General features: G+C 34.0%; 1 protein-coding gene across 5 annotated transcripts in view; it reads right to left on the minus strand.

The window, feature by feature from the left end:
• TBC1D32 (TBC1 domain family member 32) overlaps positions 1–21,123 on the minus strand; it is a 166,590-nt gene extending 145,467 nt beyond the window's left edge. For 2 of the 5 annotated variants that reach the window (XM_025042417.1, XM_006926130.3), the window contains exons 1-3: positions 19,386–21,123; positions 19,049–19,206; positions 6,566–6,727 (exon numbers count right to left, since the gene is read on the minus strand). In XM_025042417.1, the coding sequence (XP_024898185.1) occupies positions 6,566–6,727; positions 19,049–19,203 (317 nt within the window). In that variant the 5' untranslated portion in view covers positions 19,204–19,206; positions 19,386–21,123. Of the gene's footprint in view, positions 1–6,565; positions 6,728–10,362; positions 10,395–10,428; positions 10,601–19,048; positions 19,207–19,385 lie in introns of those variants that run through there. The other 3 variants (XM_015600132.2, XM_025042418.1, XM_025042419.1) reach the window with 3 other exon arrangements.
• Between the last annotated feature and the right edge of the window lie 6,378 nt (positions 21,124–27,501).

Raw genomic sequence — 27,501 nt, forward strand, 5'->3', positions numbered from 1 at the left:
CAGAAGTTATGAGAAACATAAAATATATTGAAAGAAGATTAAGAACAGATTAAGAACAAAACTGGGTGAAAACATATAAGGAAAAGTAGAGGTTAGAAAAGAGTTTAGGAAATATCTAAGTTTAAAGGGATATAAACAGCAAAAAGGAATCTTAGAACACTCAGATTAACTGGTGAAGTATATACAGGATACATGAGCCAGGAGGCCCCTAGGTTCCTCCTCTATAACTTCTAAGCAAGAAACAGGGAAGCGTAGCAATGCTGTAGTAGCAATCAATAGCTATCTACCAAAAGCTGCTTTCTCCTTCCACAGTAATTGGATTATAGCTGAGCATTGGACTAAACTATAGTTTCCAGACTCCACTGCAGTCAAGGATAACCCTGTGAACAACATAAAGTCTTGGCCCCTTAAAACTTACAATATTGTGATTTAATGAAGGACTATAAACGTAAATTGCAATGATTTACAGGGTAAGAGTAAGAGTAATTAAAATCCATAGAAAATCTATAAATTTCATTTTAGACATGTTTCTTCCAGACCTTTTGAAACCACCAGCATGAATTCTTCTGCGAAAAAACAGAAAACTGGCCACAGGAAGATAAGAATGATTTAAAACAAACAAACAAAAACAGAAAAGAAAACTAGGGAGCCAGACCTTCAATATCAAGAGTTAAATAAACTAAAACTCAACAATAGACATTGCAGTTTTGAAAAAGCCAAGGAAAAACAGATATAGGTTAGCAAATGAATACCACTGAGAAGATTCCTTCATACTCCAAGAAGTCAAAATAAGAAAAAACTCTAAGAGGTAGTGAATGAAAACCACATCAATTAACAATGAAAATTTACATAGTGAGTATTCCCACTTATATACAAAAATAATATACGATCGATCTTGAAAATGAATTCTTCCATGTGCAAACCTCTATTTAAAAAATAAATATCAAAATGTTTAATTTGGAAAGTAATCTGTAATTATTACAGTGAAAATGTTAATGGGTGTACTGTTGCCACATTAGCCTGAAGTAATTGCTAAAGAATCACAAAAAAAATTGAAAGAAAATAATACTCCGCAACAACTTAAAGTATTTCATCCATGTTTACAAAGCAAAAGACAAGCATTCATTAAGATATTTAAAATCTTTGTGAGGTAATTATCATTGTATTAATTTTTATACATGAATGAACTAAAACACAAAAAAATTAAATGGCTTACCCAGAGATAAAGAGTAATTTCTAATAATCCCATATAAAACTTTGCTTGTAGTATTAAAATGCTTTCATTTCTTGACTAATAAAGTATTTTAATACTCGGTTTAGAATAAATTTAATAATACTGCTAGAAATAGACTACTAGGAATTATATTACCCAAAGCTAGAGAAACTCCAATTCTTGATTTTTCTCCAAATCAACAAATAAGAAATCTTAATCTCTATGGCTTTTACTTAATATATATTATGTGATTCAAACTTGCTAACTTTATTAATAGCTGTACACTGTCATTTGTCAAATAACATATTTAAGTGATATAATCAGATGTCACAAAAGGAAAGAGGTCTTGTCCAAAGTAATAAAAGTTTAATTAAAAATAAATCTGATTCGATGCTTTCAAATACAATAGGTAATACAAGCTCAAGTGTATACTCCAATTTTTCTAATACTAGAAAGATGCGCCATATTCTAAGCTTCAACATCTGTCTGTAAACTACATAGGAAGTAACCGTGATGGTCCAGCACGGAGAGAAACTAAATGCCAAAGGCACCGAGAGACATCACATATATCCAACTCCAGAAACTAGAATTAACAAAGCAAATGTCATGTTTCCAAATCATCACCAAAAATAAACTTGTGGGATTCAAATTAAAAATGTTTAATTGTGCATAAAAGTAAAGTAAAAATTTTATTAGAATAAAAAAATCAATGTTATCTAGCTTCAAAAGGCAATTTTTTAACATTAGATAACACTAATATCCTAGCTTCCCTAAGGATTTTAAGCTATGGAATAGTGCTACACTAATAAGAATGATTTAAGAAGAAAATAGAAAACTACTCTGTCTATCCTGTCATTTACAGCCCTAAAATTTTATGTTGTGTCACATTTCATGCTGGGGTGTCAGGGGGCAGGTTGCAGGGGTAGAGCAGATTTTCAATAATTAAGGGTTGAAAGATAATTAAAATGAGGAATAGCTGAGCTTAAATATGAGGGAAAAACCTCAAATTCTTTTACTGCTCTGTTTTAAGTTGTATTTTTATAAGAGACTGAGGCACTTTGTCATGCTGTCCCACTGCTCAAGCCCCAGGAGTGGCTTCCTAATGTCTATGGTATCCATTCAACTTCCATTCAAGTCTTCCACTCACCTAGCCAATTTTCAGCTTCACGATCTCTTTAGTCAAAAGATGGAGCTTTTAAAGTACCAAATTAAGAAAAACTATATTTTCCCCATTTTCTGTCAGGCCAGAAATGAATAATATACATGAACATTAAAACATTTATAAAGGGTTGAAGGTCAGACATGTATATACACACAGTTCTTGCCCTTAGAAATCTATAGAGGATTAACAGGAAGTCAACAATACAAAAAACTGTAAAAAGTAACTGTAAAGAAAACAATGTAAAAATTCTTACAGGACAACATACACTGAAAAGTGTCTCCCAAAAGGTAACTAAGAGAAAGACAGGCTCTACATTGAACTCTGTATTCAAATAGCTGCACCATTCTGGACAAGTCACTTAATTTGCCTATTTTGGCCTATAAAGTGAGGGGCTTAGTGTGAGTAATTTCTAAGGTATTTTCAAGCACCAATATCCTAAAGATCTATGGAGTTAACATTAATTTAATAAAAACTGAGCTCATAAGTGGCTAATTTACCCTTTTTAGTCTTCTGCAACCACTCTGAGACTGGACAGAATGACCCTTCTGAGAAGGTTTATGGATTATCCCCTGTATCCATTCTCCCCCTCTTCCATGTAGTATTAGGTTAGAACCCTTGTAACATATGATCATCACCTACATACTAAACTTCTCAGTCTCCACTGTAGATAAGTGTGAGCAAATGACCAAGTTTTAGCCAACGGAAGGAGAGTGAATTAAGAATCTTACCCTCCACTTTCTCTTCTCTTGGTAAGGTAGAAAAACAGCTGTGTGGTCAATGTGGCAGCTTCAATCATGCAAATGAAGGCAATACCCAAGGACAAGGGTTGGCAAAATATGTCTTATGGATGTAAACTAATCTACCACCTGTTTCTGTAAAGTGTTATTGGAACACATGCATACTCTTCTATTTATACACTATTATCTATGGCAGTTTTCACATTATAACAGCTTGCTAAACCTAAAATACTTATTTTATAACCCTTTACAGAAAAAGTGTTCCAGCCTCTGCCCTAGGATATAATGGAACAATAAAATAAAAGGAACCTGGGTCCCAGGATAAACTCATTAGACAGACACGCCTACCTACCTTGCACTCATGTACTTCTGAACTATTATATAAGAAAAGGGAAAAAAAAAACTGCATTCTCTGAGTCACTACACTTTGGTGCTATTTACTGTAGCTGTTTAATGTGTATTCCAGCTAATAGACTCTTCCTCTATATTCTCATATGTGATCATGTCATGACACTTACCATACTATATTGAAACTCTTGAGTTTCTATTTTAGTAAAATGTCAAATTCTCAAATACATTATAGCTTACTGGAGAGTAGAGGCATCTTATTCATCTTTACAGTCCCAAGGTCTAATAATATATGTTACTTATTAAATATGTGATTAGTATATGATTGATGAGGGAGAAGAGAAAGTGATTTACTGCTAAATTTAGAATTATGACAAACATCAGTAACATAAAATGTATTATATTGGTAAGAGACAATGTCATTAATGCAGCCAAAAATACCTACTAAGCACCTAAAACGTGCCAGGCATTTTCAAAGCATAAAGAACACAAAAATGGGGCAGGGGGCAGATAAAATTATACACTCTTTTACTTTTTAGAGCTTACAGTCTAGTGGGGAAACACCTAAAATAGCAGAAAATAAGCAAATAAAATTATGCTTTATTAATCAGTGACAAAAAAGAGCTAAGAGAAAAAAGTAAAGAAAGGTAAGAAAAATAGAGAGTAATAAAGAAAGGCCTATTACTTCTTTATGAAGAGAGGTCAGAAAAGACTGGAGGTCTTAGTGCAATAAGACAAAAAAAGGAAATAAAAGGCAAACACATTGGAAAGGAAGAAATAAAACTGTCTTTATTCACACATGATATCATCTATATAGAAAATCTGAAAGAACTGACAAAAAAACTTCTAGAACTAATAAGTGATTACAGAAAGGTTTCAAGATAAAAGATTAACATACAAAACTCAATTACTTTCCTACATATCAGCAATAAAACAAGTAGACTTTGGAATTAAAAACATAATACCACTTATATTAGCACACCCAAAATGTTTAGGTATAAATATTTAGGTATAAATCTAACAAAATGTATACAAGATCTACCTGAGGAAAACTTTAACACTCTGTTGAAAGAAATCAAAAAATTAAATACATAAAGAGATATTCCATGTTCATAGATTAGACTCAGTACTATCAAGATGTCAATTCTTCTCAACTTGATCTATAAATTTAATGAAATTCCAATCCAATTCCCAGGAAGTTATTTTGTAAATATCAACAAACTGATTCTAAAGTTTATATGAAGAAGCAAAAAAACCAAACATGCAGCATAATACTAAAAAAAAAAAAAAAGTTGAAGGAGAAGCCTAGAAATACCCTTAAATACAGTCAACTAGTTTTTGACAAAGGAATAAAAATAGTCTTTTCAACAAATGGTGCTGAGAAAACTGGATATCTAAATCAAAAAAATAAAACTAACAAGCACACCTTGAATCCTTAGCTCAGAATGGATCACAAACCTAAGTATAAAACGCAAAACTATAGAGCTCCTAGAATATAACACAGCAGAAAAGTCTAGATTACCTTGGGTCCGGTGATGACTTTTTTAGATATAAAACCAAAGGCATGATCCATGAAAAAAATAATTGATAAGTTGGACTTCGTTAAAATTAAAAAACTTCTGCTTTGCAAGAAGTTTTATCAAGAAAAACCACAGACTGGGAAAAAATATTTGCAAAAGACATACCTGATAAAGGACTGTCATCTAAAATACACACACACACAAAACTCTTAAAATTCCACAATCAGGAAACGACCTGATTAACAAATGGCACAAAGACCTTAATAAATAACTCACCAAGGAAGAAATATAGATGAAAAATAAGCATATGAAAAGATGTTCCACATCATATGTCATCAGAGAAATGCAAACAACAATGAGATACTACTACATACCTATTAGGATGGCCAAAATCTGAAATCCCGACAACTACAACATCAAATGCTGACAAATAAGTAGAGCAACAAGAACTTTCATACAGTGTTGGTGGGAATGCAAAATGGTACATTTTGGAAGACAATTTGGCAGTTTCTTCAAAACTAAACATACTCTTACCATATGATCCAGCAATCACTCTCCTTGGTATTTACTCAAAGGCGCTGAAAACACATGTCCACACAAAAACCTGCACATAATGTTTATAGCAGTTTACTTCATAGTTGCCAAAACTTGAAAGCATCCAAGAAACCTGATATATCCAGATTATGGAATGTTACTCAATGCTAAAAAGAAATGAGCTATCAAGCCATGAAAAGACATGGAGGAAACTTAAATGCATATTATTAAGTGAAAGAAGCCAATCTGAAAGGCTACGTACTATATGGTTCCAACTATATATTTTGGAAAAGGCAAATTATGGAAACAGTAAAACGATCAGTAGTTGTCATAGGTTGGGAGGGGGAAGGTTAAACAGGCAGACTACAGAGGATTTTTAGAGCAGTGAAACTACTCTGTATGATACTATAATGGTAGATACATGTCATTATACATGTCATTATTTGTTCAAACCAACAGAATGCACACCACCAGAGGCAAGCCTTCATGTAAACTACAATATATGGGTAGTAATGATGTGTCAATGTAGGTTCCTCAATTGAAACAAATATACCACTCTGGTGGGGAAGGTTGATAATGGGGAGGTCTATGCATGTATAGGAGAAGGGGGTATATGGGAAAGAAATCTGTACCTTGTTCAATTTTGCTAAAAACCTAAAGCTGCCCTTAAAAGTAGTCTACCAAAAAAAAGTAAAGGAGTAAGTCATGTAAATATTTAGAGAAGGCTCATTCTAAGTAGCAGATGCAACATGAGTGTAAATCCCGAGAAGGTTTTGCTTGACTTTCGTGAGAAAGAACAAGACTGAAGCTATGTGAGAGGGAATATAAGCAATGAGGTAGCAGCGGGAGCAGAAGGTTCACGGCCTTGTCAGGTACAGAAGGAACTCTGGATTTTACTATGAATGAGACGAGAAGCCTTCAGAGAGTGTTGAGTGGAAGAGTGGCACATTCGGACTCACTTTTTCAACAAATCATTCTGGCTGCTTAGGGGTGCTTTCATGGAGCCTTTGAAAGAAAAATTACTTTAAAATATGATTATGGGCATACTCACTCTTTAGATTCCTGAGTTCTTTTAGTAACATGTTGTACAACTGTGTCATAGCCAGATTCTTCCCCCTGATTCTGATCAGATGTCCATTTTTCCATTTCTTCTTCAATCATAGACCCCAAAGTGTTACATATATGCTGTCTAAGGTATTTCACAAATTCATAGCTGAAAAAAAAAACTTTTTTTAAATAAATGCAGTAAATATCATGAACTCACTTATTAACCATATCCAGAAAAAAAAAAATGTTAGCACAGAAAGATTTGTAACATATTCAGATTTCTTACCTTAAACTAGGATTAAAGTAGTTTTTTGTGCCAAATCATCAAGCAGTTAAAATTGAAAATGAAATTTTTTTGGCTACCTGGGTAAGGTGGCTGTTCTTCAGAGCACATTCGGTAATTTAGTAAATGTTACACTGAAGACAATATGCTAGATATCATGATGGACTCATAATTATGGGAAGAAAATTACTCAGGCTTCCTTGATCTCTTGTACTATATAAGGCAGAGCTCTTATGCAATGATATAATCTAGAATTTTGTTGTTTTTTTTCTGGGACACTTGGCAAAGATCATCATTTAACAATGACAAGCACAAATTTTGGGACAAACCCAACCTTTAGTGGGTTAAGAGTCTTTTCACTTTACCTTTTATGCTCCTATCTTTAATGTGTGATGTACATTAAAGGCAGGGAAAACAGTTGTTAAAGATTTTTATAATTATTCAAGCTAATGAGGAAAACCAGACTAGAATAACAGTAATTATGAAAGAATAAATAAGAAAAAGTTAAGCTCCGATCATCAGAAGAGTTTCTGTGTACATTTTAAATGTACACAGAATGACTTTAGGTCCACCTAATCAGCTCTTGTCTATATTTACAGAAAGAAGTATCTAAGACAATTCAGTGCACTGGACATTTTTCTTCATAATGTTAGGTTCATGCTAACATTAAAACTAGTTTGCAAACTCAGACAATATAGCAAATATGAGATGGCAAGAATTCCAAAAGTGAATAATTATTTCATGAAACATGTTTACTGAAAATAAAAAAGCAATGATGATAATCAATATCATGATTTAGAAAGGGTAGAGATTTTGTGGTCTCTCAAATGACAAAAACAATTCATGAAGATACATTTTGTAAATGCTACTACATTCGAGACTTTCAGTTTGAATATATCACTACTTAAGAGCCCTGCATATATGCAGTATAGGACCAAGAGAGCCTGAATAATTTTCTTCCCATAATTATCAGTCCATCACAGTATCCAGCATATAGTCTTTAGGCCAATATTTATTAAAGTACTGAATGTGCTCTGAAGAACAGCCACCTTACCTAGGTAGCCAAAAGATTTTATTTTCAATTTTAACTGCTTTTGATTGAGATTTCCTGCCCTGCCATTTCCCCTTAACTCTGACCACATCACTACCTCCTGGAATCCCCATGGCTGCTTCAGCAGTGTAACTATAGGCCTGCCATAGACAATAGAGACCTCAAAAGTCAAGCACAGATATTTGACCTATTGAAAAACACAGTTAAAAAGGCATGAGCACCAGCTCCAGCTCTACTACGCAGCTGTGTGACCCTGGGTAAGACTGTTTTTTCATCTGTAACTTGGCAATGATCAAATCTAACTCACTCTACTATTTTAAATTAGTTCTGAAACTATTAGTGGTTCTCAAACTATAGTGGTTCTCAAACTATTAAGAAGGTAGTAGACAAAAAACTTAAACTTTGTAATTGTTAACTACTAGAATTTAAAAAAAAAAAAAAAGAGTTTAGCAAATGTATTCTCCACTCTCATAGCTTCAACTTCAGATTCAATTTGAACAGGTAATTTTTTTTAGCTTTTTCTTCAGCTAAAATATCTCTTCAGAAGGCTGACCTGTACATTAACTGCCTGCTGGACAAGGCTACTTTATGTTCTTTCATCATTTCAGTCAGCATAACCAAAATCAAATTTATCATCTTACCCATCCTCTCAGAAACCACCTTCTCTTCTGACATATATCTTTGTTAATGGTACCATCCTTCAACCAGATACCTGTGTACAGACTCAAACAGCTTTAACTACAATCTTCTCCATGACATTTCATATCTAATTAGTTAGCTCTAATTCGATAAATTCGCTCTCCACAACTTCTCGTTCCCTTCCCACTGCCACCAGATAATGTTCATATCTTCATAACCTTAAGCTAAACAATTGCAAAAGCACTTTTAGGTCATCCTATAAATCGGTGGTCCTCGAACTATAGCATGGATCAGAATCGCTTGAAGGGCTTGTTAATGCAGATTGGCAGGCCCCACTCTCAGAGCTCTGACTCAGTAGGTATATAGTGGGGGCCCAAGAATTTGCATTACTAAAAAGTTCACAGGTGATGCTGATAGCAATGCTGATGCTGATGCCAACGTCAATGCCACTGGTCCCAGCACCATAAATGGAGAACCACTGATCTAGACAGATAGCTTTTAAACTATCCTAAGGTTCCTGGAACTCTGATTAGCAGATTCTTATTTAAAGAAGCAGCATTAATCCAACATATTAATGATTAATGCTCATTTAGTTGCTTCATATTAAAACTACATAAAATATGTAGGTACCATTTTATGATCCTTTGCATTTAACTGATTTTTCTGATTAACAGACCAAGCATCAATTCCAATAACTTAGAATAAGGAGGCCCTGCCACCGTTTTAGAATTCACATAGAATTCATTTTTAATTTTAGCTCCTCCACTTAAAAGCTGTATGAGGCTGCCCAAGTTACATATTATCTCTGGGCTTCAGTTTTTCCATCTATAAATTAGGGAAAGTATCTATCCTGGAAATCATTATAAAGATTCTAGAAATATATGCCCTGCACCTAACACAGGGCCTGATATAAATTTAACAATCAATAAGCACTAGCTATTATTACTAACATTAGTATTAAATTTAAGACACATTTTGCTATTGACATTTAAATCTCCCCTAGATCTCAATTTATCCTATCAGATTTATGTCTCATCACTACGTCTCACACAAGCCCGACAGTCCCCATGTTTTCTTTCCTTAGGACTTTTGAAAATATTTCATCCATTTAGAGTGTTTTACCACCTCTCTTTAAGTAGGATCATCTACAACTTAAAATGCTACTTCACAATAAAGCCTTCCATAGTTTCACAAAACCCAATATTCTGTCTTTCCCAGGCCCCAGGAGGACTTTGCCCCTCTCTGTTAGCACTCAATATATTCTGTCTTATGTATAGTCACGTGACCTTCTTTACCCTTTGCTTGGCTCCTGACCATATCTAAATCCAGATTTTTATATTCTTTATATCCTTGAGAACAAAACAAATTCAGTTATTAGCATATCATCTACAATACCTTTTTAAATCTTTGTGAGATTGAAATATAGCACAGGGGAAGGGTTTATCTCTTCATTTCCTACAATGTCAGTGTCTGTCAGTTTGAACAGTTAAGATTATCTTTCCTAAATATTTTAGATGGTTAGTTCCTTGTTCATTAAATGTCTATTAATAATTTCAGGTAGCATTATGCTACAATTAACCCGCTGCATACATAGTCTCTAATTCTTCCTATATTCCCCTCTATAAGAAAAAAAGAAGAGAAAGAAAGGGTAGAGTGTAGCAAAAAGAACCCCACACTTCCCAACTACCCACCACATTTCTGGTACTAACATTATTTTTCAGAACTCCCAGTCTTGATACCACAGGATACTCTTCAACTTCATCTTCTGTACCCACCAACCCACTCTACCATGTCTATCCAATCACCAGCACTTATTAGCATTTCTTACGCATCCCGTGGCTTCATCATTTCCTCCTTTTTTCCACGTCTATTGGTCAGTACAAAACCACATCACCTCACACACAGATCACTACAGTCTTCTTGTCTTCTTACTTCTGCTCTCTTCCTTCTCATATTATCCTAAACATTGTAGTCATATTGGTCCTCGAAAATCACTGATTTCATTATTTCTGAGTCATGAAAGGCTGAGTGCAAGGAGCAAGGCTGAGGCTTCATGGTTTGTAGGCCTAGGAAATGTCATGGAAAGCAAATGTCGGGCACAGAGAAGATATATATATTTTTAAATACACATTATTTTGAGTTAAAGAGATCTCTGGAGCAGTGATACCTAAAACTAACTAATTATAAAACTCACCAGAGAAACACCAAACAATATCAACAAAAAACTACAGCACTCTCTCACTACCCTCCACCATCACCCCTGCTTCCAAAATTTACTAGGTCTGATGCAGTGATGGTAATTTGTACTCCCCTCGCCTACCCCTAAGCTACCCATAATATCTGAAGGCAGTACCAGGGTTGGATGCACGCATCTCAATCTGATCTGTACAATCATTACCCAGTTCCACCCTTCACAGAGACTCACTGGTCTGGGATGGGATGTGGCATTGGTGTTTTATAAAGTATGCCCAAGTAATTCTAGGTTGCAGCCAGAGCCATTTTACTCATACCAATACCTCACACCAGGCCACATAGATAATACCTCAATAAATATTTCTTGTATTTAAAACTAACTACTGGCTACCTATTATCTTCAAATACAACTTCCTTGGCCTAGAATTTAAATACACAATCAAGCCCCTTTATTGGGGCATCTCAATTTAAATGAGACCACACTCAATATTCTCGACATACCACCAATCATGTTGATTTGCATATAAGCAAGAAGGTTCTTTTAAGTGACTAACGTGCTAGACTGTGCTAAGCACTTTTTTAATATTGTTGATTTACCATATGAGATTAAACAGTCAAAGATCCTTGTCAAATTCACTACTCTTTCTGGTCTACCTTCCTCCAAACCCCATGTCATTCCTACAACCCCACTCTCTCAAATAGAAAAATTTCAAAAATGTGTAAGTAATAAAATAAGCTGTTCTTTAGTCGTAAATTGAGATTATTTAAGTAATAAAATAAGCTGTTCTTTAGTGGAAATAAATAAATGTAATACTCATATTTTTACCAATTTGTATAATCTTTAAATTTCACTGAGGTAAATCTATAACATTTTATTTTCTCAGAATTATAATTAGCATAATACATTCAAAAGTATAATTTACTTAAAATTTGAAATTATTGAATTTAAATGTTTAATATTTAATACTCGATGTTTAGCTAGTAACTTCTAAACTTCAAGGAAATAGGTATCTACTAAGAATAGTAGAAGAAGAAAACAAAGTTATTTTGTAAACTTAATGCCCTGCAATACTAGACCAAAATCACAAACACAAATTTTCAGAAATACTCCAAGAAAAGCAAAATCCAAAATTACTGAATCATATGTCATAGAAAATACCCTCTAATCCTCATCTAAGCAGTCTTTGCTCCTTCCAATGATTTACTGCTTTATATTTTTTGAAGATCTTCTGTTATATAAGCAAACTCCCCATTCATTTTAAATGTTAACTTATTTTTTGGTTTGTATATTTCTAATTATAAACCAAATCTTTGGATATTCTATACAAAATGGTAGAAACTTATAAGAAAGAAGAAAAATTGAAAGTTTAAGGTTTCAAGAGAAACCTTTAAAGATGTTCTAAATTTTTTTAACATTTGACAACCCCTATACTGCCTGCAGAAACACACAACTGGCTCTGAGATAGAATTAGTGGATGTGTTTGATAAGATCAGAAGACCCCAAAGAGATGTATGTTCTCCACAACTATCCCACCACAACCAGGAACTCTCTGAATAAAGAATCAGAATATCTGAAACTTCAATACCAAAAAAAAACTATCATTCCTTCTTTTAAATGTCTTTGAAAATGAAAAAGGATCCAGGAATAGAGAATCTTTTCAATCAGTGTGACCTCACATCCAGTCTTTTACTACTGAGAAAGGGAAAGTGAATGTGGAAGAAGTCCAGAGAGAGATAAAAGGTAACTAAAAAAAAAAATCTTTATCGTCTTCACAATCTTGCCCAAGCCTAGGCAAACAGACACACCAGTATTCCTCCATATCTGAGATACTCAGTGGGAAATAGAAGGTGGGTAAGCCTGAGCTATTTCTCTGAAACTGGAGGGAGAGCCTCTCTGAAGATGAATTCTACATCCCACCATCAACACACTACAGAAAGATAAAATTATCCTTCTTTCTTAGTTTTATCAGTTCTATCTCTGTGCTACAAATCAGGTAAGTAGGAGAAATGAATATTTAACTGAAAAATATAGCTTTTGTGTTTGCCTTGTTTAAAGCTCAACCTATAAGCAACAAAAATTATGTTTTCATAACTAAGGCGATGAAGAAATGTGACAAAAGCCCATTTGTAAATAGCAAATATGCTGGTAAATTTTTAAACCTGTTCTTTGGAAACTTGAATAACCACACATTTTTTTTTTCTAATGACATCATTTTTATACTACAATAATATCTATAACCACGGCAGTATCTTTCAGAAGATCCTTTCCAAAGTAGTTCAAGATTTTGGTTTACATTCCAAATTAAATGAACCCAAGGATCCCAAGATTGAATCTTGCCTTGAGAGGTTACTGCTCTTTTTGAATGAATCTTTTTAAGAAAAAAGATCTCCAGGGAAAGTAAGACCCTCTATCATGCAAGGACCTACTAGGCTGCCTATGCCCTTATGATGCTCTACTAATTCACTGATCACCCAAAAACTCTGAGAGTCTCCAATCCCAAGATAGTGAAGAGCCATTTCTTACAGGGGGCCCTTCTATCTTTGAGTAAGAGTAATCAAGTCTTCAAATTCTCAACCGATAATGCTTTTCATGTTAGTTCTCTTACCATTTGAAATCATGACAATATCCAATAAAAATCCTAGAACTTATGTTGTTCTTCTATAATGATGCCTCAAGATAGAAAATTATTTATGCTATGGGCTGGGAGGAACACTACTATAAAATTAAGTACTGTATTCTCTTCACTGTAATGCTGAGAGTATTGGTGCCATACTTTTGCCCTTATGAAGTTTAGATTGAATCTAAAACATCATTGGTAACTATAGACTTTTAATCAATCCATTGTATCATTTTTGGAAATTATTCTGGAGGTATACCAATATTCTATTCATATTGTATAAAAGTAAAACCCCTGGATACCTAAAAGAGACTTTTAAAAGGTCCTATACTAATTTAAGGCATTGCAAACGCAGATGTTACAGAGAGTAGACAAGTAAAGTAACGCAAGCCATGATTAAAAGAGAAGAGGATACAGGCAGTGGTGAACTAAAAGGACATGCCTCAGCTAAAAGGAAGAGCTTTGACATGGCTCTAGTCACTTGCTGCCATTCAGGAATATGAGCCTGGTGTTAATCTTTCAATGTTTTAAGAAATGCCAGAAAACTGATTTTTTTTTAAATGTGTTATTTCCTAATTTTTAAATGTGTGGTCTTGTTTGTTTGCTTGCTTGTTTGTTTTTAAAAACAAACCACAGAAACATAACTACAGACCAAATACGACCTGTAGGATGCCAGTTTTGACTTTTTAACACCCTTCCACTCCAAGTATTACAAAACACTGACCAGTAAAGATACTGGTAAATATCTTCTATGTTTAAAATTTCTATTTAAGATATGTAGAATTTGCCTCAAAAATCTATACATTTTTAATAATTTATTTTAGAAGATCCTTACTAGTATTAACTTAAGTCAATTCTGCTATGATTTAGGTCCTTACCTTTCAGATTTATTTTTAGCAGACTCTTTTGTGTTGACATTTTCAGACTTAACATACTAATTGTGCTGGAAAGATCAAGATTATATTACAGGTTTGCATCAGATTTATGTTCTAAATCTTACACTGATCAACCCTGCAATCCTAGACAAAATATCTGACCTTGCTAAATTTCAGTTTCCCAATACTTAATGGCAATACTAATACAAAAATGTTGTTTCTTACACATAGTATTTTCTTATACTTTAACATTTTTCTCACCAAATATACTATGCATATATTTGACTAACCTTATTTTTTACCTTAAAAACAATTTAATAAGAAAAAATTAAAATTTGGTTTCAATGACACTATTATCAAATAAATGTGAAATATCTTTCTCCAAACATTCCTAAAAAAGGAACATTAAAACCTAAGAGGACAGTTACTTGCTACTAAGAAAAAAACATGTTGACCTCACATTTCAGAAGCAGCTCAATTAAAATTCACATCTAAGTGCCTGATTATTTTGCTTTACTACCAATGAACATGAAATTTTTCACATTTACATAGGAAAATTTTACAAAGTCAAATAAAAGAACATCTACTTTTTCCGTAATTTTTTCTACAGCTTCATTATCTAGATTTTTAAAGAAAATTTAATGACTTTCTCCATGACAAATTTCTGACATGTTCAAAATGTTTTTTTTTTCAAAATATGTAGATACAGGGATTACTATTATAATATAACAACATAAAAAAATCTAGTATAAGCTTGTTTCAGGAAATCATCCCCTCAGTTATTTAAATTAGCAAGAACTTCTTTAGTCATATAGAAAAAAAGTATCAGTAATGATATGTTTTTAAAAGATATTTTATTTATGTAAGTTATGAATTATAATGCTAATATCTAGAATTCTTAAAACAGGTTATATTTCAGAACCACAGAATTTATTATATGATGAACTTAACTATATGTCATATCAGTATATAAAAAGCTATATAAAAACAAAGAATGAGTATTTCATATCACCTACAACCTTTTAGGTCAAAGGATAAATTTCTGAGTCATGATAAACACTAAAAATACATTCATTAATTATGGAAGCACACATATAATTCTTAACAACTTCTCTATACAGGGATAGCACTTTACATAATCAATGTTTTCTTGAAGTTAACACATAAACACACTAGAATTCACTAATTAAAAAAGTTGCTGGTAGATTCTTCTGTAAAACAAAGAATCCCAATTCAATAAATATTGTGTTCCTTCTCTATCAAACCAAAAATATCAGATTAGAGGGCCACGAGGATGACCCTCTGCATTAGAAACTGTTACAATCATTAGGGTTGGTAAGTATTAAAAAAAAAAAAAAAACTATACAGTAGCTCCCCCTATCTGTGGTTTCACTTTCCACGGTTTCACTTACCCACTATCAATTGTAGTCCAAAAATATTAAGTGGAAAATTCAAGAAATAAACAATAAATGATAAGCTTTAAATCATGTGCTGTTGTATCATGATAAAATCTCTCTCTTTGCTTCTCCATTCCTCCTTGGACATGAATAATCCCTTTATCCAGCATATCCATGATGACTATGATACCTACCAATTAGTCACTTAGTAACCATCTCAGTTCACAGTGCTTGGTTTCAAGTAAACCTTATTGTATTTCATAATAGCCCCAAAGCACAAGAGTAGTGATGCTGACAATTTGGATATGCCAAAGGGAAGGTGTGAAGTGCTTCCTTTAAGTGAAAAGATACATATATATATATAGGAAAAAACATAGTTTATATTGGGTTTGATACTATCCTATATAGTAGGTTTCAGGCACCCATTGGGAATCTTGGAAGGTATTCCTCGCAGATAAAGGGAGACTACTAGAATACAATCCTCATTGAAAAATAAGTAAGTTAACCCTGCTGTACATTAGTATCACCTAGAGAGCTTTTTGAAAAACACTAAGACTCAACTTCTACCATGCCTCCACTGCCAAGCCCCCAAGCAATTTTGATCCACTTATGGTAGGATCCATCATCAGTATTTTTTAAAAGGCCTCCAACTGATTCTAATGTAGCCTAAAAAAAAAAAGAAAGAAAAAAAAAAGAGCTGTATGTTTTATAGGGAGGCAATCCGAGTGTAAAAATTTAAACATACACACGTAAGGAAAGCAATATCCTCTTCTCTACCTCTCTCCCCTCACACCTCAAATCCTTGTTGCCATCTTCAGAGAAAAGGGGGAAAACTTGGATCTTTTAAAGAATGTGTACAGTTTAAGGTGAAAAAAATTAATAGAAGAGGCTATGGAAAGCAGAGGTAGTTTAGGGCAGAAGCCCTACAGGGCAAATCCACTGATAGGGCTATACTGCCTACACTGTGGTTTCTCCCACCAAATCATGGCATTTCGCCCACTTTATTTTATTACACTATCTGAAATTTCATCATTTATGGACTCATTCTTAACAACCATTTTCTTGCTAATACCACAACAACATCAGGTGGATTTAAGGAAGCAATGTTCTGATAGGGAAGATGGGAGCACAGATATACTGGAGTATGAAACACCTTGGGAAGCAATACATACCTGAGTGACTTAAGAATATTTAGTGTTCAAAGAGAGTTAAGTCAGTGAAAAGAAAGACAAATGAAAATATGAGCACCTGAACTAACTGACTTTTAGGATCTCATCCAACTCTGAGATTGTAAAATGCTATGAAAATACCAAGGACAAGCATCTCCTCCTCTTTTCCTCTCCTTAGAGTTCCTTCCTCCTAAGACACAGACCTTAGGCTAGTGCAGTCCATAGATGAATTTTATTGTCTATATTTTTAATTCTACCAACTACTCGACTACTTTTAGGATTATAAATCTTACTTTTAAGACTACACGTTAGTTATAATTTGAGTGTGTCTGGATTTTTTTAGGTAGGCTACAAGTAAATCTCTTTGGTAAACAGTAAACGTTAACTATACAAATAAACCTATCTAATGAGCTAAGAGTAAATTATATTATTACAACAGCTGTTAGACTGCTGACAGGAACCACAAAGATTCGACTTTAGCTTGAAAAGCATTTTAAAACCGACTCGGCTAAAACAATACTTACAGGCAATTTTAAGTATTGTAAGCCTGAAATGTTTACATTAAAAAAAGAAAAGCTGCAAATTAATGAGGTAAGCATTCATTACAAAAGTTTTAAAAGTTCCCCATGAAGGAAAAAAAGTATAAATTAAAGAACCATAAAATAAATACATAATAGAAAAGCAAAACTAATAGCTGTTCTTTGAAAATACCAATAAAATTAATAAACTTCTAACAGATCAAGAACAAAAGAAGGCACAAATTAAAAAAAGAATAAAATTGGAGACATAAGTATAGAAACTGAAAATATTAAAAAGGTAATAGGACACTAATGAAAACTTTATATGAATTTGAAAATCTAGATAAAATGGACAAATTCCAAGAACATGATCATAGCAAAAAATGACTCAGTAATTTACAAATATTTTAAACAACCTTTTCCATGTGAAATAAAAATCATAAATGAAACCCCAAACTTAACACCTGATGTGGATCTGTGTGAGGTATATTAGTATTAATGAGCATACAACACATTAATGAGCAAATCTGAATTTGAGAAAGTTGCAATTTTTCTATATTTCACTGTTTAAAAAATCAATAGCTTGACAATAAAAGCTGGTCTCTGGTATCTCCAAAATAAAGAATATTATTTCTAATAACAGTTATACGTAGTTGATTTAATAAAAAAAAATAAACAAGAAAATCATGGAATTACAAAACAGACCATATATATAACCAGAAATACTAATGAAATTAAACACTTCTATTAGCAGGAATTCCTTCCACACTTTCTAAAATTCCCTTGAGAATCCAATGAAAACTGTAAATGTTTGTTTCCCCCATAGAACTGCAAGCAAACACAAACTTTTGCATAAAATATTAAAGGCTTCAAGAATCCCCTGATGCCACCCATATATGAAATGAGTAGGAGTTTCAGATAAGGATAACTTCACGGTACCCGAGTCAATAAAGGTTAGCATAAAAATAAAAATATTTAAATGTCATCTCTGTGAAATCAAAATGAAATGCAAACGCTGAATTGAAAATAATAAATTGAGGCACCTGGTTGGTAAACTTTTCAATGGAGAAGCTTAATTTAAGTAATATGAATCAAATCAAAAGAAAAACACGGGTCTCTAAAGAAACATATCCTTTGAGATTTACCTGAAATGAAATCTCTCATTAAACTTCCTAATTCTACTGCTTACAAAACCAGAGCACTCTGTACCTCTCCCACTGCACTTATGTTCCCGACATGTATCCCAGACATCTGAGTACATGCCTTTTCCCTTCACAGAAATTTAAGTCATTCCATGGGAAGTTAATAACCTCACTTCAGTTTTCCTGCGGTCCGTATGCATAATTGATTAACACGACCACTGAGATATCAGATCAGCAAAGGAAAAAGGGATCTTGGGAACGCAATGCTTTTTGGTATAGTGGCAGGAATACCTTGAAATAGTAGAACTGCTCTTAAAAGAACATGAATGAATCATTTACAATTAATGTTACTGTGCTGTTCAGGAGAAAAAAAAAGTGGAGAAGTAGACTATGTTGTGGTATGGCAGTGAAAACAAAGGCAGCTTTGTAAAATAAGTAAAGAATAAATAAATTCGGCATGTGGATGAATAAACGAAATAAAGAACCTCCAACTTGGGGGCTATTTTAACAACAGTAATAAATGAATATTTTTTATCTAACTACATTTAAGACTTTTTAGGGTCCGCTGGTTTGTTTGCTTAAGATATCAAAAGCAATTTTACTTGTGAAAATTTTCATCAGTTTCCTCCAGATGTAAGAGGATCTCTTCGGCGCACTCTAGGGAGGGAGCACCGGTGATCTTCTCCTTCACGCTCTGGAACAATTGCCTCAGCATTGCCTGCAGCATCGTCTGATCCTCGCCAGAGAAATGGGCCATCCTCTGTCAAAACCAAACGCCCACGTTCATTACTCCGGGTCCAAGCACACGCTGCGCACTGCGCAAGCGCACCCCCACCCAGGCCCTGCCTGCGCGCAGCGCCGTTCCCCAGGAGACGGCGGTAAGCGCGTTGGGGTGGGCCCTCGACTCCCCGGGGCGCGTCGTTCGGGAAATCAAGTCACCTTACTTTGGTGAAGCAGGGGTCCGCGAAGACCTGCCTTTGGTACTCGTTGTTGCTGGCTTTCAATACCAAAACTAAAGATGCCCCGCAAGTAACCGCACACAAGATCTCAAGTTCTGATGGGTGGGCCTGACGGCTTGACGTCAGAGTTACGCATTACGTCAGCACGTTGGCGCGGCTTCCTAGGTGAGAGGGAGTGCAGCTTGACCTACGTGCATCTTGGAGAATCGGGTGTGGTCGTTCTTCTTACCCTCGGATCGTTGATGGAATGGAAAAGAGTACGAAAAGAAAGTGTCAGTAAAAGTCAATAGATATGAAATTGAAAGTAGCCTGAAAAGTTGCATTTGAAGAGTGAATGGTACTGAAATGTTGCAATGCTGTTTTCCTCTTAACAGCTAACACTGTTAACAAGATAAACCACGTGAATATTAACCAAAAGAGTTATAGAAGCTGTATTTATGTCAGCAAAAATAAAATTTAAGAAAAAAAAAGTCTTAGGGATATAACCTGTAACTAATTTTTAAAAATTGCTCAATTCAACAGGAGGATAAAACAATTTTGAGCTTTAAGCAAATTCCTTCTCCAAAAGTCTTAATTTTACAGAAAGTTTCTGTACATGTTCTTATAAAATATCCTTCCACTTCAAAGTTAAATACCTAAGATCTATATTTTTCGCATTTGCTTTTTCAGATTGCAAGAAAGAGGGAAATTAAAATTGCTTCAGCAATTGCACAACATTTATGAAGACCTGAAATATCATTTATTATTGTTAAAGATGCAAAAGCCTCTCCCAAAACTGCTGTAAATTACTTCTCCGCCTTTTGGCCAAGATCAAGTGCAAAAACTGTTGTAGCAACCTGATTACCTTGTTGGTCATACTGTAATAACCCTACCATTTTCATGACTCAGTTTGTCTCTTTATCATCTCTGCTTCTGCTGCCTGTGACCATCTTTTCTTGGTGCCTCCTGCATTCAAAACTCCCAAAGACCCTGTAGTGGATGCCATGGTGCACAGCCAAGATCTACCTTCAGGACAAAGTTCTTACTACCCTAACTCTTTGAAATGATGGCTGCTAACATTTCACAGCTGAGCCCCACTTCAGGAATTGCCCTGTAAGAAGGAAGCGGCATGCCCAAGGTTATGCTTCCTACCAGAAGGAGGCCCAGGCCTGCTGAATGGTCAGTGTAGGATCTAGTAGGCCATAGGCCATCCCTCTTATTTTAATTGGGACAACGCGGAAGCACCATCCCAGCTTCAGAACTCCTCATGTGATTCGCTGAAGCCTCTGTTACAAGAGCATTACAGTTGAAGTTCTCCATAGCCCTAATTTTGCTACCTAAACTCCTACCAGACATTATTTCCAGAATACACACTAATAAATATGCTTATAAATCTCAGATTCTAAGACCTATTTCCAAGGGAATGCTAGCTGTTACAGAATATGATTGGATCAATTATGTGTTATCCCACTATCCAATGTATGATGTTGAATAGGATGAGTTTCTGATGATGGCATCAACTTCTGTTCTTCCTATGTCTGTTCTGTACATGGACTTTTGCCAATGTGCTGATTTTTGTTCCAAATGTATGCGGCCACAATAGAAGGGTCAGTTGCTTAAAACATGGATTTCACGTGTTTAATCAAAAACAGAAACTAGTCTGTGAGCGTAGAAGGCGCTTGGGGCTCATGGACTTGCAATGAGATAGAAGATGCATGTTGTAGCCGTCGGCCCCCGATAGACACACGGACCACCAGAAACCAGTTCGTTATAGGAAACGTACTCTTTATTCAGCCAGCTGGGTCTGCCAGGGGTACGCAGACCCCAAATTAAGCTGCCCTGAAATGTAGAGGTATAGGGTTTTTAAGCCCTAAACCCCATTCTTCATCCTGTTTGAACACACAAGTCTATTTTTCTTCCTTTTGCTGTCAACCCACAAATCAGTTGTGCAAGCAGAAAGCTTATTGTTAAAATGTTATGTTCCCATGGGTGATAGCCTATGTTCCCATGGGCAATAGCCAAGCAGTAATTGTCCAGCCAGCACATGCAAAAGTCTAGCAAAGTCCTTGAATTGGGGAAATTGCTCAGTAATTGTTGGGTATGATTATTATTGTTGCCCATTTCTACAACTTTGGAATTGAGTATTTTCATAGAAATTGGCCAGGTCCAACTTACATTATCTAATAAGAAAATAAAGCATTTTAAATTTTCAAAGATTTGAAATTGGCTTTTTTTTTCCTAGGCAATAAATCAGAATGGAATCTCTAATTAAAGCCTTCTTTATCTTTGCAACACCCCATGTTAGAATGGACTTTGTTTTTTCCCAAATAGATATTGTCATTTTTTGAAAACCAAAGACTTAACTGATGGAAAATTCCTCCAAAAATCTGACAAAGTTTGGACATTTATCCAAAATATAAGTGCTTGGCATTGAAGGTTTGCTCCAAAGTCTGGAAAAAGAATCTGAATTAGTATAGGTATCTGTTTTTTCACTTATCTGGATTTTACTTACTGATCCCACCTAATATGAGCTTTTGTTTTACCTTCTCTTTCTATCCTTCTTTTAACAGGAAGCCAGAAAGAATCTCACTCTTTTGAAAGCAAGGTTATAGTACATTTACTCTCAAGTAACAACTTTGCTTTTGAAAATTTGACACAGTTTTAAGTACTTACCCAACTTTGAGGGCACATCCAGAAGTCTTTTTATATATGAACTGTAAATGACTATTCAAAGTAATTCCTGTAAATATATGGCATATGCTCTCTCATTAGTCTAGATAATAGCTAATAATAGATTAACAAGCAATCATTTTCAGACTTGGGCTCTACCTTCAGAGTTCACTTATATCTTGTATTAGTTTAGGTTACAATATAAGCCACTGTAAAAGAAAAGTGGAGAGGAGCACAGAGATACAGTATCTTAAGCAGAAAGAAGTTAATTTACCACTTACATGAAGATCCAGAAGTAGTCAGCCCAAGGCTGGTAGAGCAGTTTTGCCATCATCAAGGATTTTCATCTTTGGATCCAGGATGACTTCTCCAGCTTCCATGACAACATTTGCTTCTCAGCCAGTAGAAAAGACAAGCAGGTAAGGGCATTTCCAGAAAGTGAAGTGCATCACTTCTATTTACATCTCATTATTAAGAACGTAGTTACATGAACATGGCCACAGCAGAGGCCAAGAAGTGAAGTCTTTGCCTGCATAAGAAAAACTAAAATCTTCAATGACTAAGAGAAGAAAGGAAGAATGGATATTGGTGGATAGCTAGCAGTCTCTGCCACATATCCCTGTGGTAATGCTATCCTGACTTTCCAAGTTTACACATTATTAATAAATGTCTAGATTGGTCATGATTCAGGTCAGGAAACAGAAACCACTCTAGATTTTTTAAAGAAATACGGGTTTTCATGAGTTTACAAAATTGCTAGAAAAGGCAAGAGAAGAAGGCTCTAACCTGAGTTTCCAGAAATTATTCCTAGAGCACTCCACAACTGACCCTCCGGTAGAAATACATCTAAACTACCATAGAACTATTGCATTTGTGAACACAGGACAAGAGCCAAATTCAGGGATAGGAGGCCTAAATCTAGAAGCCTCTATGATCAGCCCAAAAGTCCATCAAATCCCACAGAGCCGTTTATTGGACACTGAAATATGGCCACCATCTCCACTGAAATTGCTTCAAATACATAGGAAGCTGGAGATAGGAGGATGGAATGTTGCTACAGAAAATGTCACATTTCCGTGACCATGTTTATGAGTACATTTACAACCGAATTATGCAAGCATACTTAATTTGCAGAGCCTAACTCACATCCATAACACTAGCTGCAAGGAAGTCTAAAAATGTCATTGATAGTGCTACAGCCTTTACAAAACAGAGAGGCACAGTGGAAGGAGTATGAATTTAGCAACAAGAGAGCCAATCTATAGTACTACTGTGGCAAACAGTACCATATATTAAAAAAAAAAAAAAAAAAAATCATCCGTGGACACAGCTGAGCAAGAATTCAATTTAAGCTCCCACAGCTAACTGCTGACTGGCTAAATATTTTTGTACTCATTCAACTAGCCAGATTCTATATATAAGTCTTAAGCTTATACCTTTGATATTGACCTCTCATTTTCTCATGTATCTATAACTACCTATTTAAAAAAAATATTTTAGTGTATGCTAAAAACACAATTAAATAATTTATAGGTTATCCATAATTTGCTTTTATTTGGTTTTGGTGGTCAGTATATAATTTCATATTCATATACATATTTAAAATCAAGAAATTTTAAGCTAATGGAATGAAAACAAGGTCAGCCAGTTCTGCTGTAAAGATACCTTTTTGGCAATAAAAGTATTTCTTTAAGATAAACATATAATCCTATGAAAAAGAAATAATAAAATATAAATCCAAACAAAATGCAAAATATTTCTTTATAGCATTATTTATAGTTATATATCACTAGCAATAATGAAGAGCTGATACATATTTCTAAGGTACTTTTTAATACACTAAGCACTATTTGAAATAATTAAAATAACACTTAGTTGGTGTACTTATATAGTATAACTGAAAGCTCAAACCAGAATAGTTACAAAACTGTATCATTTGGTGCCCAGCTTGACACTAGTAATAAATTTCAAGGCTCACACATTCCCTAATTAGCTCAAGTATTAATGTTCACTTGGGAAATAGGTTTAAGGAGTTTTTGTGTAGTTGATTCTCAGAAACATATGATCATCTAGATTACTAAGACTAGACTAAGATTATATATTTTATGAGAAGAATAAGACTTTAATCCTGCAGACAGTGGCTCCATTGGAAATTATTTAGGAAAGATAATGTAACCGATATTCTTTTTTACTTCCCAGAATCCTGTCCAATTGCAAGTTTGAGGAAAAATATCCAATTGTGCCTCTCATTTCCGAAGCCACAGTAGGAAGATTTTCCCTCTCTTAAACAAGGCCAGAAGGTACATGCAAGTAACACAGCTTGTGTCAATCAATTATTCTCACATGTAACTTTGTTGGTAATTCAATGAAAAAGACTTGCTATATTCTCTGCTTACTTCTCTAATCATAGGCTACTACAGGAATCTTTTTTTATCACACAAAATACATACATCACACATCACACCAGTCAAATGGAAAAAAAGTAAGTGGAACAAACCACAGGAAAGAACAAAATTAAAACAAGGATCATAAAGTATCAGATGCATAAGTATAACGAACATTGCCACCGGCCTTCTAATTTATAAAAACCATATCACCTCAAGATGGCAGCAATATGCAATGACTATTACTAGTAAAAATTTACTAGTAAAAATTTCAGTAACAAAAAGTTTTACTTAAATTCATGACCCACAGTACATAGTGAAAGGCAAAATAAATATAAGTAGCCATGCAGTTAATTTTTACTTTACTGTGAACTTTTTAATAAGATTGCTAATCCTTAAAATTTACTTTTTTGGGGGGATTGTTTTAAATATAAAAAATAGACAATAATACTAAAACAGATAAGTAAATTAATTTATAAAATACTTCTCTAAAATATTAAAAATTCCAATTAATGATGTAGTTAAACATTAAACTGAAGAAATTAAGCTGTTATGTAAAATAATAGACAAGAAAAAATCTTCAGCCATACTTGTAATCAAAATTAAAAAATGCAAGCTAAAGCAAGGTGATCATTTTAAATTTACAAAATTAGCAAGGTTTTAGAGAATACATAATTAGAGTTGAATAATATTCAATGAAATAGTTACTCTTTCATGGTATTATTAGGAGTGTAAATAAGGAAAATCTTCCTGGAAAGGATATCAACAATATGTATCAAGAACTTTTGACTCAGTAATTCCATTTCCAGGAGTCTATTCCAAGGATCAGAGATGCAGCTGATGGATTTATTATAAGAATATTTACAGACAGGTAATTTGTAACTTTAAAAAATTTTAAAAGCTCCTAAATATTTCATAGTATGTTGAAGGTTAAGTAAATTATATAGTACAGCCACACACTGGTAATGTCAGCCATTTTTTAAAAATGTTTAATGACAGGAGAAATATTCACATTTTAAATGAAAAAAGATTAAACTTAAGTTATGTATATTAATTCAATAAATTTATTGTGTGTCTATAATATGCAGTGCATGATTATGTGCTAGGTGATACACACACATACACAACTACAGTTAAAAATTTCTTCTACCATAATTGCAATATTAATATATATAATGCTGGACCTAAAAGTCTTATTACAGGGATGGTATAAGTATACTAAATCCTCATTCCACATAGAAGAAAACCAGTGAATTATATCTAAAGTTGATAAATTGGTTAATAATGGCATAGTTGTATTATATTAAATTAATAAGAAAACTATCAAGAAAAGTAAAAAACATTTGAATATCATTTCTTATGAGAAGTTGAAACTGCAGTGGGGTAAGGGCAGCAATTAAGCAGAGGTACTTGCTTTTTGTTATAAGCTCTACTATACAATTTGATTTTCATTAACATATTTTGTACTTTCATTTTATAAACATAATACCCTTTAAAAACCTCATAGTACATGGGAGCCAAATAAATAACACTCCTCTTTCTCAACCCAAGGTCAGAACTAAGGGAGAGATAAACAAAGGAGTCAGATAGCTGGAAATAAAACATCAACTTCATTAAAAGTTTAATTGAAGAATGTGACTTATGTATCTGGCACAACAAGCTTGCTGATATTTCGCCACTAAATTAGCCTTTACCCGCCCCATCACTTGCACAGCTGTAAAATAGCAACCCTCCCGACACCCCCCACCCCTACCCCGACAGTGGCAGGCAAAGAATGGAACAGAATGAATGCATCCTGTACATAGACTGAGGCTAAAAATCGAAGGTGAAAAGGAGTTGAAGTAAATGTATTCTTTTTCTTCTTCCAGAGTCACTGATCTTCTCTATAAAATCACTCGCTAGCCATCTACTAACCAAACATATAAGACATCTGCTATGTGCTACATGCCATGCTAGGCCCAGCTAACAATAAGACAGGTAAGACAAGTCTACTGTTCTCAGTAGCTCACAGCATGTTGAGAGACATGTCACATGTAAGGGAGACATGCATACAAGATGCTACATATCATCTTTAATGATTCTCTCTAGCTCTAAGAGTCTGTGTTTGGTGAGACCTTTTAGTTCATCAATTGTTTGTCCATAATTTTTTCTTTTCCTTTAATCTTGGCTTATAATGCTTGCATTATCTAAGTAAAGTTGTAATAGTCTAATTTAAAGTTTTCAGCTGTCTATATCTCTTTATTACTTTTAATATCTGTTTTCCAGGCCAGTTTTTTCACGTATATATTTAAAATATCCTTGTGTTCTGTAATGTTTAATATTTTTAATGGCAGTTTTAAATTTACGGATATGTCTCAACAATAAAATTGATCACATTCTTTCATTGCACAGGTACTCTTCCTATTGATACTAATAGCAAACATTAGGATAATGCATTTTAAAGGTAGCAGGGTATTAAAATAACCTTTGAATTATAAGAAGTAATCTATTTAATAGAATTTGGTGATGAATTTTTCTATACAATTTTTTTCTAATACAGAGATGAAAATTACTAACATAACCCAATAATAGTCATAATATTCTAGTGGATTATAAAATTATACTAAAATGTCAAAATACTGTTAGACTACCAATAGTAAGCACTGAGTAATTTTTAAAGCCTATTTTTATCATTTCAAGAAACTTATTTTGCTATTAAGGTCACTTCTACAATGTACATTTGTTATAACGAGAAACACCTTGTAAGAAACATTTGCTGGATTTTTATGATGTAAAAATTATTTGGCCTGTTAGATAAGGCAACTTGCACATATGCATTTATTTCCACTGTATCCAGAAACACCACCACTAAAATGATAGTAAAGAAATACAAAAGATGTAAGCCCACAATGACAAAGAGAATGTTGAGAGGAGATAACAGAATTTGGTTGTTCAAGTGTGGAAAATGTAGGTTAGGATTTACCTACTCAGACATAGGCTGACCTTTTTGAGAAGACTCTTTAGACGTCATGAGTAAAGATTTAGCTTAAATTCTCACCTTATCTTATACAAGGAAGCAATATT

This window comes from Pteropus alecto, unplaced genomic scaffold (genome assembly GCF_000325575.1).
Source record: "Pteropus alecto unplaced genomic scaffold, ASM32557v1 scaffold79, whole genome shotgun sequence".
NCBI classification, from domain to species: Eukaryota; Metazoa; Chordata; class Mammalia; order Chiroptera; family Pteropodidae; genus Pteropus; species Pteropus alecto.